Raw genomic sequence first — 14,080 nt, 5'->3', positions numbered from 1 at the left:
AATCTACAAAATGCGACAGTAATACCCACCTCATTAAACAAAGTTTATATATCCTTAGCATGATGCCTAGCACATAACTAGTTCTCAATAATGTTAGCAAACTTTGTGTGTTAGGGGACTCACGTGTCCTCACGTAGCTTACCTTCTAGCGGTCAGCAATCTGCAGCCTATAGATTAAATCTGGCCTACTGCCTGTGTTGTAAATAAAGTTTTATTGGAACAGAGCCATGTTCATTTATTTACGTATCGTTTAATGGCTATTTTCATGTTACGATAACAGAGCTGACTAGTTGAAACAGAAACTATATGACCTGAAAAGCCCCAAATTTTTGTTCTTTGGTCCTCTACCAAAAAAGTTTGCCAACCTCTGCTATAAACACACTAACTAGATGGGGTAACAAAACAAATATACAAAATCACATATTTTTGTCATGTTTTAGATCTATATTTCTATTTTGTTTATTTTATGGAAAGCTAAAGTAAGGTTTACATTCTAGACAAATAGCATAAAAAACACATAACATAAAAAATTTTAAATTGTCATCTTAAAAAAATCACCAATACACAAAGTCATTTGGCAAGATGTGAAATGGTTTACAAGTTCCCCACATCATTTGTCCTTTCATGTGTCATTTCAATGTTGCTGCTGAAGGCTTCCTTCCTAGGCACTGATATTCTTATCAGGGAGGCAATGATCTATGTTTCAGCCTCTTGGTTCATATGTTTGGGTATCATCTGCCTTGCCCTGAGATGAATCAGAATGAAACATTACAGGCGTGAGAATGGGGAGGTTATGGCTTCCAGAATAAAACAGCAGCCTAGTGATCTATAGAATGTCTCCAAAGAATATTAAATTAATCATCCAAGGATTATTGTGTATTTTTCCGAACATCTGTGAGCTCTTTCTTTAAGGTGCTTGGATGGAGTTTCTACGATGAGGTTGTAGCAGGGAGAGCACTGTTACTGTCATACAGATGGCATATGGGCATCAGATGGGCACCAAGGACTCAGCATTCAGAGTTTGGTGGATTCTCTGGAATATGAATACCTGCTTCCCGAGGAAAGGACACTGGGCTCTGTGGTTTGTTGAGAGGAGGCTTAGGTTGGTAGGAATGGAAAATCTGTTTTTCCTATTGTGCTCCTTCAGAATCAAACAGCAGCCAAAAATCCCAGAGGAAAAAAATAAGATCTTTTTAGAAAGATAATTGAGGGGGGGGGGGCGGACCCAAAGTGTAGCACAATCATACATAGTTACTAAGAAAGTGAGGGATTCCTCCCAAATTAAATTTCACATTGAGCGATGAAGATTACAGATCCTAACTAACCAGGGACTTGGGGGAGCGTGGTTTGGAGCCAAAGAGATGACAGTGGAGAAGTGGAAACAATTTAGTCTAATCTAAAAAGCTGTTGTGTCTCAAGCATCCATCAAATTAATTGTGACAAAAATGACTTTTCAAGGAGGGTACTTAACAGAAAGGCATAATATCAGGGTTTGGTTAGACAGTACTGCACAAAGACAAGACAGTGAATCAGAGAAAGAACAGGGACTTTGAACTGAGACAGACCTCAGTTTGCAGCCCAGATCAGCCACTCACCCTTACAGAAGCTCAAAGAAATTACTTTGCCTTTCGGAACCTCCCTCTCCTTTCTCTGCAGCTGGTCATGCCTTACAGTCCACTCCAGAGAGAAAACGGCAACCTCAGTCCCAACCTCAGGCTATCTGCACTCCCTCCAGCTTCAAGCTCATCTACAGCCACACCTTTTCATGCCTTTTTCCTTTTTCTTTTTCTTCTGAAGACATGCATGTTGTTGTGGGGTTTTTTTAAACGTCCTTATTAGAGTATAATTGCTTTACAATGGTGTGTCAGTTTCTGCTTTATAACAGAGTGAATCAGTTATACATATACATATGTCCCCATATCTCTTCCCTCTTGCGTCTCCCTCCCTCCCACCCTCCCTATCCCACCCCTCTAGATGGTGACAGAGCACCGAGCTGATCTCTCATGCCTTTTTTCTTCCAGCTAATGGAGGGTCTCTCCTCCGGTTTCCTTTAAGACCACCTTTGTTCCTGCCCTTCTCCCCTTCTCCCTTCCACCTCGTCTGGAGCCCCAGTCTCTGTATCTCTGGTCTGTTCCTCCCTACCCATCTCCTAGTAACACAAGCAAATATTCCTCCTCTCTGCCCTAGAACTCCTTGATTCTCCAGTTGCCTCCAAATTCTGAAGACACACTGGGCTCCCAAACTCATTCTCAATCCCATTACTAGAAATTCTGGGTCAATAGATTCAGAGTGGGGCCCGGGGAATCTGTGTTCTGAAAAGATTCTCCAGTCCATTTGAATATTTCCTTCCACCCCAACCTGCTTCCCAGATGAAAATCTCTGCTTTGAACTTAAGCATCTTGTGAACGACTAAGCCAGGCCTGGTCATTCACAAGATGCCTGAAGTCACAGGTGTACACCTTTTCAGTTGTATTAGCTCTGTGCCCTCTTGGGGAACCAGATGCATCTATGAAAACTTAGCTCTACCAGGTACCTTCTGTTCTGCCTACGGAGTCAAGCCAATTGTATTTGGCTGGGCCAAGTACACAACTGAAAGTACCCTTTGAGAGATCCTTTGCAGATTTCTATGGCAATTAAGTATTTTCATGTCTAACTTCCCACTCTGATGCAATTATACATATGCAATCCGTGTTTTCAGGTGCTGACTCTCAAATCCCAACAAAATCTCCACCAAGTATTTCTGGGAGTTCTCAGAGGTGTCTCATTAGTGATTTGTGATATTTTCATTCTCTTTTCTTCCTTCATTCTCACTTCCCCGGTGTTCATCAGTCTCTCCTGAACCTGTTGGACCAGCCAAGACTTCCCCATGACTCTATTGTTTCCATCCCCTCTTCCGGATGCCACTGCCTTAGCTGGATACCACTTTGGCCAGACCACTCATCCAACAGGTTCTGCTGCCTCCTCCAGGAAATCACAGGCTTCTAGTGTTGATTCAAGGGGAACTTGATCCCCAGACTGCTGCTGGGAAGTAGGGGAAAATGTGTCTTTCTCCTTAGATTCTCTTAGAGGAACATCAGAGCAACATGACTTGATTCATCAGCGTAAAAGATGTTAGAAATAGCTTTTCGGGGGCTTCCCTGGTGGCGCAATGGTTAAGAGTCTGCCTGCCAATGCAAGGGACACGGGTTCGAGCCCTGGCCCGGGAAGATGCCACATGCCACGGAACAACTAAGCCTGTGCACCACAACTACTGAGCCTGAGCTCTAGAGCCTGTGAGCCATAACTACTGAAGCCCGCGCGCCTAGAGCCCGTGCCCTGCAACAAGAGAAGCCAGGACAACGAGACGGTGCTACGAAGAGTAGCCCCCACTCATTGCAACTAGAGAAAGCCCACGCACAGCAACGAAGACCCAATACAGCCAAAAATAAATTATTTAATTAATTAAAAAAAAAAAGAAATAACTTTTCGGTAGTGAAATTAGTGGTATTCAAGATGGGTGCTTGGCTAGATTTTGATGAGGTTATCTGAAAATACTTCTTAGCTGTTTTTGGTGTGTGGATTGAAGATTGGGGGATTTCCAGTACTAACCAAAGATTATACTAACCCTTAGATGTAGGATAAAATTAATTTACACACATATATCACATTGTTCATACTGAACTGTTTCAAAATAAAATACTACACAGGCAGTACAGCAGACTTAGACATGTTTCTAGTGGAGATCTGGATCGGGAGAAATATCCAAGGGACAAACGCTCTGCTACCCGCAGAGTTGCCCTTCTCGTCCATATTTAAGAATTAGTAACATTCTAATTCAAAGTATTGAGCCAGATTCCTTTTTCTATAATGAGTTCTTTTTCTCTCAGGAAGTTGCTCAAACTCATTTAAATAGACTCTGGGTGGCCCATCCAATATTTCCCCAAATACGCCCAAACTTGGCATTCCACCTCAATGTAGCTCTTGAAATTTTGCTACCACGCCAGCATATGTATGTATGTATATATATATAAAGAGAAAAGAACATATATGCTATGTTCTTTTTTCCGGTCATATTTCTTTCCTCTCAATAATTGAGTTGCCCCTCCTTTCTCTTTCCAGAATTGTTTATCGTGGGACTTCTCTGGCAGCGCAGTAGTTAAGAATCCGCCTGGCAATGCAGGGGACACGGGTTCGATCCCTGGTCTGGGAAGATCCCACATGCCACGGAGCAACTAAGCTTGTGCGCCACAGCTACTGAGCTTGTGCTCTAGAGCCCACGTGCCACAACTACTGAAGCCTGTGCACCTGGAGTCCGGGCTCCACAACAAGAGAAGCCACCGCAGTGAGAAGCCCGTGCACCGCAAAGAGTAGCCCTCTGCTGGCTGCAGCTAGAGAAAGTCCTGTGCGCAGCAACAAAGACCCAGTACAGCGAAAAATAAATAAATTAAATAAATAAATAAATTTATTTTAAAAAATAAAGAATTGCTTATCGCATTTAAGGTTCAATGATACCCTTGTTTTTACTTTGCTGTTAGAAGTGGAGAGGACCCATCAGTCACTCCTCATTTATTAGCTTTAACCTATTTATAGCTAGATTCAAGGAGTTGATGAGGAAAGCAGTACGGTGCTGGCAAAGTTGATTTGCGTAATGTGCAGAGACACTCAGCCTCTTACTCCAATTTGAACTTATCCACTAATGAGACTAAAAAGCTGGAGAACTTCAGACCTTCCCAGCAGGTGAAGGTCTAAAGCAGCTATAGAGGATCAGGCTATATGAAGCAATTCCATCTGAAGTCAGGAAAACCCAAAAGGGGGGAAAAAAAGTGACCCAAGGATTAGCATGAGCCATTGGCACATTAGACCCATCCAGGAAAGACCCCATGGACATGGGACTCTCATCAATGTCCTGCTCCAGGGTGTAGAGGTATGAACAAGGGGGTAGGAGGAGAATGCCCCCTCCCCATATACTCCTGATCAAATACTTTGACCTCTAGGGCACAGTCATAACTTCCCTTCTGCCCAAATGCACTTTTCAAGAAGACGTAAGGGGTCTTTTGTGCTAAGGAAATAGAAATTTCAGAGATGGAGCAAAATGGAGTTAAACTCCTTCTTTTTGGTTCTCTCTAGCATTCTTTCCTCCTAGGCAGCTGGAGGGTAGGATGGGAGTAGACGAGGGTCTCCTGCTTGGGAAGTGCTTCTCCTTTTTGAAGACTTCACAGACAATGGTGGCAGGGGGGACCGGAAACAAGGGGGCCTGGAGATAGCTATCAGGACTGTCTATCTCAACCTTAAGTTAATGGGGTGAAAAGAGTCCATAACTGTCCCATGTACCTGCCCACTTCCCCAGCATTTCGGCCTAAAGACCTAGGTGGATATTAAAAAGTCAGTAACAACTCCTAGGCATTTGTGCCTTCAGAACCAACTGGAGCATCTCCACCAACCATTCAGATAACAGGGAGCCCAGGCATCTCTTTGCTTTCCTTGGAGACCAGCATTTGACCACAGATAAGCCTTTCCCAAAGCACCTGCTTAAGTTTCCAAATATATCCTGCATTAGCATTAACCCCAACTTCATTATCATAGGATGATTGTTCTTCAGCAAAGCCTGTGTGGCATTTTCACTCACGTAACAGCAGTGGAGTTTGGACACATGCTTGATTGCTTCTGATACAAACCTGACAGTTGCTCATCAGATTCTTTTCTAATGGCCTAATGTTAAAGCCTTAGTAGACCTTATTAAGAAATGATTACCTCATTTGAATCTTTAATTATCTTCCACCTCTTTTTATGGATATAAACATGCAACTCCCTCATAGAACTATCATCATATGAGTATGTTCATTAAGTCCAACAGCTGTCCTTTACCATCGAGGCCCAGAACATTTAAGCACTACTTTTCTGAATAGCTCATCAGTTGAATTATCTGATATTTTTTACACTTTTCAAAACAGTAAGCCCTCAGTTATGAGGTTTTGTCATATTGCTTACATTGAACTCTGCCGTTCCTCTGGTTATCTCAAAACAGTGGATGCAAATTTTCATTTGGGGGTGTGAAATTCTGACTATTGGTCAGTTTTCAGAGGTGAGAAGAGCCAAATGATTGCTGATTATAAATTGAGTCCTGTTTAGTAAAATCCATATTCTGTCTTGATAAACTTTCTGCTAAATATCTCAATTAATAGCAAAATGGTTCTGGAGTTTATTCTGAGGTGACAAGTTTACTTTCCAAAATCAGATTAGAAATTAGTTGGGTTTTTATTTTTTCTTTTGCTTCTTTGAATTTTTAACTTTTCTGTAGAGAAGATGAATTTCTCATATAACTTAATAAAACTGTTGTAAAGAAGTGAGTAATACTGTGAATACTTCAAATTACCATGAAAATGTTAACCCCAAGGGAGGACTGTTTGGATGGAGTTGCTGCCCAGCACTGACTCTGAGTGCAGCCTTTCAATGCTTCTATAGTTCATTAAAGTGAGGTCTTCTGGGCTCATATGGCAGTGTGAATTCAGCTTTGAAAACTCACTCTGCTCCAAACACAAACATGGATAAACACATGGATCAAATACAGAAATACAGAAAAAGAGTACTAAGAAATTCGACTGACAGAAAAGGTGAGATTAATATCTTACTGGGCCAGTCATGGAAGAGAGATTTCTCTTTCTCTAATACTCTGTATTTAAAAAAAAATAATGGGGGGAAGGGAAATAGGTGAAGGAGGTTAAGAGGTACAAACTTCCAGGTGCAAAATAAATGAGACATGGGTATGAAATGTATAGTGTGGGGAATATAGTCCATAACTATATAATATCTTTGTATGGTGACATATTGTAACTAGACTTACTGTGGTGATCATTTTGAAATGTATAGAAATATCAAATCACTGTATTGTATAACAGGAACTAACATAGTGTTGTAGGTCAATTGTACTTCGAAAATAAATAAACTCATCCAGAAATCAGATTTGTGGTTACCAGAGGCAGAGGGTGGGGAGAGGGGAACTGGATGAAGGCAGTCAAAAGGTCCAAACTAAAAAAAAATTATGTTTTAAAATTTGAGATAATTGTAGATTCACTTGCAGTTGTACGAAATAATATAACAAGACCTTATGTACCCTTTACTCAGTTCCCCCAGATAACACCTTGCACAACTATAGTGCAATATCACAACCAAATTATTGACATTGCTATAATTCAATGATTGATCCATATTTCTTAAGTTATACATGCACTTATTTGTTTGTGCATTTAATAATGTGCAATTTTTTTTATGTCACCTCTTTTTTTTTTTTTAAGACGTTGGGGGTAGGCGTTTATTAATTAATTAATTTATTTTTGCTGTGTTGGGTCTTCGTTTCTGTGCGAGGGCTTTCTCTAGTTGTGGCAAGCAGGGGCCACTCTTCACCGCGGTGCGCGGGCCTCTCACTATCGCGGCCTCTCCTGTTGCGGAGCACAGGCTCCAGACGCGCAGGCTCAGTAGTTGTCGCTCATGGGCCTAGTTGCTCCGCGGCATGTGGGATCCTCCCAGACCAGGGCTCGAACCTGTGTCCCCTGCATTGGCAGGCAGATTCTCAACCACTGCACCACCAGGGAAGCCCAATAACGTGCAATTTTATATTGCACGTACAGATTCATGTAATCACTTCCACTGTCCAAATAGATAAGAGGTCCATCACCATAAGGATCCCTTCTGCTGCTTCTTTTTTTTTTTTTTTTTAATGAAACCAAAGAGAACACCAGAGATGTAGAATGGTTGTGTGGAGTTTCCTTTGCCCTTCCTAAAACACAGCTGCCCTGTGGTGGGTCTGCCTCTTTGCTCGGAAGGCCAAGAAGCTCCCTAGGCCATTCGTGGTGGGACGGTGGCGGATCACAGCTTTGGTTCTGGAGACTGTGGAGGAGATGGGACATCAGGGCAGAAGACGGGGGACAAGAGCAGTCTTGTGAAAAGAGAAAGTCAGTTCCTGGCCTTCTCCCTCAAGCCCAGTGAGTCCAAATGGTGAAGGCGTTTCGTGCATGTGCTCTGTTCACATTTTTTCCTTGAACCCCGTGATCCTTCATGAGACACTGGATTTCTGTTTTCTTCTTCCGCGGAGCCCCTAGACATGTCGTCAGGCTGCTTTCTTGGGGGCGGTGGGTGAAGCAAACATATATTCTCCCCTCGTCTCAGTACTCGGTCACCTGAGCCAACTCGGGTGTCAAATTGACAGTAATGTTTTTATACAAGGCGTTGTATGTGCTCTTTGCAAAGTAGTTCAAGTTGTTGAGGCCGTCCAGCCCTTGCCGTTCTTTGGACTTCCTCAGCAACGCATACCTTCCAAGAAACTGGACTTCTCCTCGGTGGTGATGAAGAATGGACTTGTACTTCCCTGTGTCACCTTCCGGCCGACTCACAGAACAGCCTGCATTCTGTACTCGGTTCCACAGGTCGTCATCCTCTCCACCTCAACCCCAGAAAGCATTAGGAAAGCCGTTGATTTTCTGAAACTCTTCTACTGTTAAGCCGCTCACTCCGCCAAAGAACTCAGTATAAGGAAGCAGATACATATACTTATCCAGTTTAGTTGCAAAGTGCCTTGGCAACTGTCCACATCCATAATAGTTACAATCACTTTCTGGTATATGATCCACATCACGAAAAATAAGACAGTCCCAGTCCAAGTCCTTCATTGCTTCTTGAAAACCCACATTAAAAAGCATGGCTCGGGCTTCCCTGGTGGCGCAGTGGTTGAGAGTCCACCTGCCGATGCAGGAGACGCAGGTTCGTGCTCCAGTCCGGGAAGATCCCACAACAGTGAGAGGCCCGCGTACCAAACAGGGGAGGCCCGCGTACCGAAAGGGAAAAAAAAAAAAAAAGCATGGCTCGATTAAAGGGTTGGGTGCCAACTTGCTCCACCTTATAAAATGTAAACTGTAGGCGCTGGCGCTGGAGCATGGGAATCAGGTGTCGGAGCAGGACCAGGAGGTGCTCATGGCGGTTCCGGAAGGGGATAAAGATTGCCACCTTCCATCGAGGAATGCAATCCGATGGCTTCCAGTGACCTCCGAGCTTGATGGTTGGGTCTCTAGAGAAGAGTTCATGGACGGCATCCATTCCAATTTCACTCGTGTTTATGGCTATGGGGCCCTTCATGGAAGGGAGCCTTTCGGGGCAGGTATGGTTTGCAAAGTAGGTGAAGTCTTCAGGAAGGAAAGTTGTGGTTTGTAGGAAGGTTTCACTGTGGTTCAAGTCAAGAGGATAATCTGAGTCATTCACGCTGCTGTTCCTCTTCCCGTAAGCGCTCCGAACTACCTGCTCGTAAACCTGAGCGCCGATCGTTCTCATGTTGTCCCGGATGAGAATGCCTTGAGCCTGCATCATGAAGAGGTAGGTGTTCACTGCTAGTGTTGGAGGGTCTCCTGCAGAGGCGGGGGATGGCTGTGGCTCACTGCGGGGACCAGGACACTGGCAGCAGAAGCCCTGGGAAGCACTCCCTGGTGTGAGGCCTCCCAGAGTCCCATTCTACTGCCTTTTTATGACCACAGACACCATCTTCCCCGCCCATCACTATCCCCTGGCAACCACTAATCTGTTTTCCATCTCTAAACTTTTGTCATTTCAAGACTGTCAGATAAATGGAAGAATCACAGAGTATGTGACCTTTTTGAATTGCCTTTTCAAACTCAGTATAATTCATCTGAGATCCATCCAAGCCATTGCATGTATCACTTCCTTTTTACTACTGAGTAGTATTACATGGTATGGATGTACCACAGTTTGTTTATCCATTCACTCATTGAAGGATCTTCGGATTATTTTTAGTGTTTGACTATTACAAATAAAGCTACCATGAGTTATGTATATATTTTTGTGTGAATGTTAAGTTTTAATTTCTCTGGGATACATGCCCAGAATTTTTTTCAATCTCCAAAACTAAAAACATAATAAGGATGAAATCATGTATCTCATACAGTTCTCACAACTAGTCTTTGAGCCTGATGTGGACTACTGTACTCATGTTAAGAGATAGAGAAACTGGAATTATAAAAATGATTCATCAGATTACTCCAAATGTAAACTTTGAAGTTGGAATTCTTTCTCATTAAGGCCTTGTTTATTCTTTAAGGCAGCCCTTTTAGAAGGGAAGTTTTCTCCATACCTTGAAACATGATGTTATCTGCTATCTCTGAGATTTTTCATCTTAGTTTAGGTACTGATATCTAGAATATCCAAATTCTGCACACATTTAGATGTCTGTGATTTTGAAAGTTGGTCCCTATCCCTTTTCTCTTAATGAAGAGAGCAGCCCAACCACTGCAGACAATGAGGAATGCATCAGCACCAACTGGGGAAGAGCAGGAATTCTGCAAACCCTTCATCTGAAGCTAGCTGGCAGCCAGAAATTCCTCCTCCCCATAAGCTAGAAAACAGCTGTCCCGAAAATTGTTGCTCCAAAGAAGGAATTACTTACAGTCTTTTCTTTAACTCAAAAGATCAAGCCCTGGCAGAATGGAAGACCAAATCATTTGTCTGTTTATTCACAAAGGTCAGATTTAGCATCCCCAACCTCTAACTGGCTACAACCTGCAAAAGCAAAACTGGAAACCAAGAACCACCAAACCCTAAGTGTCATTATAGCTTCCTTTGAATTTTATTCAATTGGGCTACTCACTGATTACATTTTTGTCAATGTTTTTCTGTGTAAGAGATGAAAAGACTTAAAGACTTAAACCTGTGATCAGCAAAACCTAAAAAAAAAAAAAATTCTAAATCCATCAATCCCAAAATGTGTATTTCAGAAGATAGGGAGCCGGTCTAATTTAACAATATGCTAAACGGGTAAAATATTTTGCCTTAGAATTAAACTCGTCAGCAGTGAACCGTGAAGCTTCTACAGCCTGTCTGGAAAAGACAAGAAGTGGTCGGGCTCTGCTGTGAGAGCCATGAATTCAGCTCGGGGTGGGCAGAGGACCAAGGGACCTGAATATGCCACTTACAAAAACTAATTCAGATTAAGTGACTTAAATCTATATCTACCTTTCCTGGATTCTGGGTTGGACTTACATATGAATAGAATTGATCCTTGCCAACGAGATGGGATTTCACAAAATAAAACAATAATGACAATAACAGCTAACATTTATCAAGTGCCAGCACAGGGCTAAATGCTTCACAGGGATTATTTCCTTGAATCTTCATGATACTCCTATGAGGTAGGTATTATTATCCCTATTTTACAGTTAAGGAAACTGAGACTTAGGATAAGTAACTTGCTTATGATCTCATAGCTATTAAGTGATGAATCTAGGCTTCAAATCTGTGCATGTGTAATTGTCGGAATTCAAGTTCTAAACCATATGCTCAGGTTTTTACTCTTAAATTTTACCATTAGAAAGCCATTTTTTTGGCATAAGACATATGCCAAATGTCTTATTAATTGCCAATCTCCTTTGAAGGGATTACATGTTAAGGTGTTATCAATTACCAACTCCATTGTCAGTGAGTTCTTCAAACCCTTACAGCTTGATAACAAACTGGGAGGAAACGCTTCAAGGAAACAAAGGGGAGTGGGAGTGGGAAGTCTAAAGGAGGCAATGAAGTTGTGGAGAGGCTCTGGGACTCTACAAGAAGGCTGGAACCAAAGTCACTATGACTGTCAACAAGCCTGCCTGAAGAGACAGATTTAGAGCCAGCCCACTTTTATCCTTCTATCTGTAAAAGATATTCACACTCACACAGAACCAGCCCTACTCACTGCCCATTCTTTTATGCTATAATTAACTTTATTGATACTTTTAGGAGTCAGTAGTACACATCCCCCAAAACTGCCCATATGCTTTCATCTACTCCTTGGGTCTTGGGTCTTACACTCCAATCTTCTTGCCTCTGTTGATATTCAGTAACCTCTGATGAGTAAGGAACCCATTTACAAATTAAAAGGATAGATAGGAGTGGAAATGAATGTGAGCTGAGGATTTGTTATGCACCAGACACTGTGCCAGAGATTGACATACATAACCTCATTAAATACTCTCAGCAACCCACCCAGGATGGTGTATTATCTCTGTTTTACATAAGCAGAAACCAACAACCAGAGCCCACCCACAGTCTCACAGTTTAGTAAAAAACCAAGCACAGCTCTTTCCAGACTCCAACTTCCATTTTTGAGCCACTACATGATAAAGTAAATGAACTACAAAATAAATATCTTTGAAATGAATCCCATATGAAAATTAAAACAATATTCAAAGGGAAGCAGAAAGGGAGCTGATATCTCGTATGGATCTTAGTAGTCAGGACATAAAAGAAGGTTGGATTGGCCTGGAGCGGGGGAAAGATAGTGAAAGTGATGGTAAAGAAAAATTAGTCAACCAAATGCCTCGGTTGATAGTCACTTGTTTCGTGTGGTTGAAAGTGGCACACACTGGTCATGATCAACAGAATGATGGCCGAGATTTTGAATCCTCAAATCCTTACCTGAGAGGTGGACATGTGCAGTTTACATTCTAAATAAAGGTACATTTCTTGTTACAGTGATGGTTGGGGCCCCAAAGCCCAATGTGGTCTCCTGGCGGGGTGGGATAGGCCACCATGAGCCCTGGCTCCCAGTTGGCCTTCTAATAGCAGCCAAGCAGGAGACAGTCCCGGCCTTCTCATCACCCTGTTACAAATGAAGCTTTCCTGGTTCTCTGCCAAAAGTGAGAGCTTTTAGCTTTTGCATCTCTCATTGGAGTTTTCCCTCCAGTCCTTAGCATGACTTTCTAAATGAAGGAAAGGATGCACAAGTGGCCAAATTATGTCCTTGTCTCATTCCCAAGTGCATTTCTCTTGGCTTGAGGAAGAAAGCTTTGTTCTTCTCTTCAGGTAAGTGTTTAATCACCCCCTCTTCACCCTACTGGTGAAAAAGGGATTTCTATCCTAGGGTTATGGAAATGGCCAAAAGCATGACACCTAACACTGCACAGCAGTTTATCAGTCATATATACTCATAGCCCGGGAGAGGAGGACACAACATACCACACATTGTCATGTGGGGACTTGGGAACAGAGTGAACGGTCGGGGACTGTGGGAGACTGCAGTTGTAGTATCAAAAGGGTAGTATCAAATCAGGTGCCTGCTGAGTTCCATGTGATTGGCTTATTTGAATAATTCCATGGGCAGGCAGGGAACTAAAGCCTGCTACTCAGGGATGAGCAGGCTCTGTGGCTGGCTCCCATGATAAGGCTAGAAGACCTTATCCATGGGAGCAGAGTGGGGAGGGGAACCTGTGGTTAGGCCATTGGAAGCACTCTCAGTTTCCCTCAGATGTCAAGGCACATCTGTTGGGCCTTATACCACAGTAGGAATATCATTAATGGAACAAACAAAAATAGAGAAGGAACTATACAAGTTTTGATTTGTGTCCCATCTTCAATTCACATGCCCTAGAAATAAAGAAACATACTGTTCCTCCCCTTTTGTTCCCCTTCATGAAGGCTTGGAAAATACTTTGCCCTTTTTTTTTTAAAAAAATATTTATTTATTTATTTTGGCTGCTCTGGGTCTTAGTTGCAGCATGTGGACTTCTTAGTTGCAGCACGTGGACTTCTTTGTTGCGGAATGTGGACTCTTAATTGTGGCATGCATGTGGGATATAGTTCCCTGACCAGGGATCGAACCCATGCCCCCTGAATTGGGAGCACAGAGTCTTACCCACTGGACCACAAGGGAAGTCCCTACTTTGTCCTTTTTGATGGAACACCTCAGTAACTGGACACTTAGTTAGTGTCATTGTTTGAGGATGCTAATTTTTATCTGAGCAAATGCTGCCATCCAAGGTTTTTTTTTTTTTTTTTTTGCGTTCTGCGGGCCTGTCACTGTTGTGGCCTCTCCCATTGCGGAGCACAGGCTCTGGACGCGCAGGCTCAGCGGCCATGGCTCACGGGCCTAGCCGCTCCACGGCATGTGGGATCTTCCCGGACTGGGGCACGAACCCGTGTCCCCTGCATCAGCAGGCGGACTCTCAACCACTGCGCCCCCAGGGAAGCCCCCATCCAAGTTTTTTAAATTAATTTATCAAGTAGTTATAGATACTCTAAGTACAGACCATTTGTATTGGAGCTGTATCAGTCAGAGTTCTTTGGTTGC

At 42.8% G+C, this 14,080-nt stretch overlaps 1 protein-coding gene across 1 annotated transcript; it reads right to left on the bottom strand.

Moving 5' to 3' along the window:
- Positions 1 to 8,138: 8,138 nt before the first annotated feature.
- LOC103079740 (beta-1,4-galactosyltransferase 5-like) lies at positions 8,139 to 11,076 on the bottom strand (the record flags this gene model as incomplete). The annotated part of the gene is given in 5 exon segments (XM_082931461.1): positions 8,139 to 8,679; positions 8,840 to 9,371; positions 10,625 to 10,649; positions 10,834 to 10,881; positions 11,059 to 11,076. Coding segments are annotated over 5 exon segments (1,164 nt in total), but the record flags the coding sequence as incomplete, so codon positions are not given.
- Between the last annotated feature and the right edge of the window lie 3,004 nt (positions 11,077 to 14,080).

Source organism: Lipotes vexillifer, unplaced genomic scaffold, assembly GCF_000442215.2.
Source record: "Lipotes vexillifer unplaced genomic scaffold, Lipotes_vexillifer_v1.1 scaffold648, whole genome shotgun sequence".
Lineage (NCBI taxonomy): Eukaryota > Metazoa > Chordata > Mammalia > Artiodactyla > Lipotidae > Lipotes > Lipotes vexillifer.
Note: the sequence above shows the minus strand (reverse complement) of the source record. Positions and strands in the feature narration are given on the sequence as shown.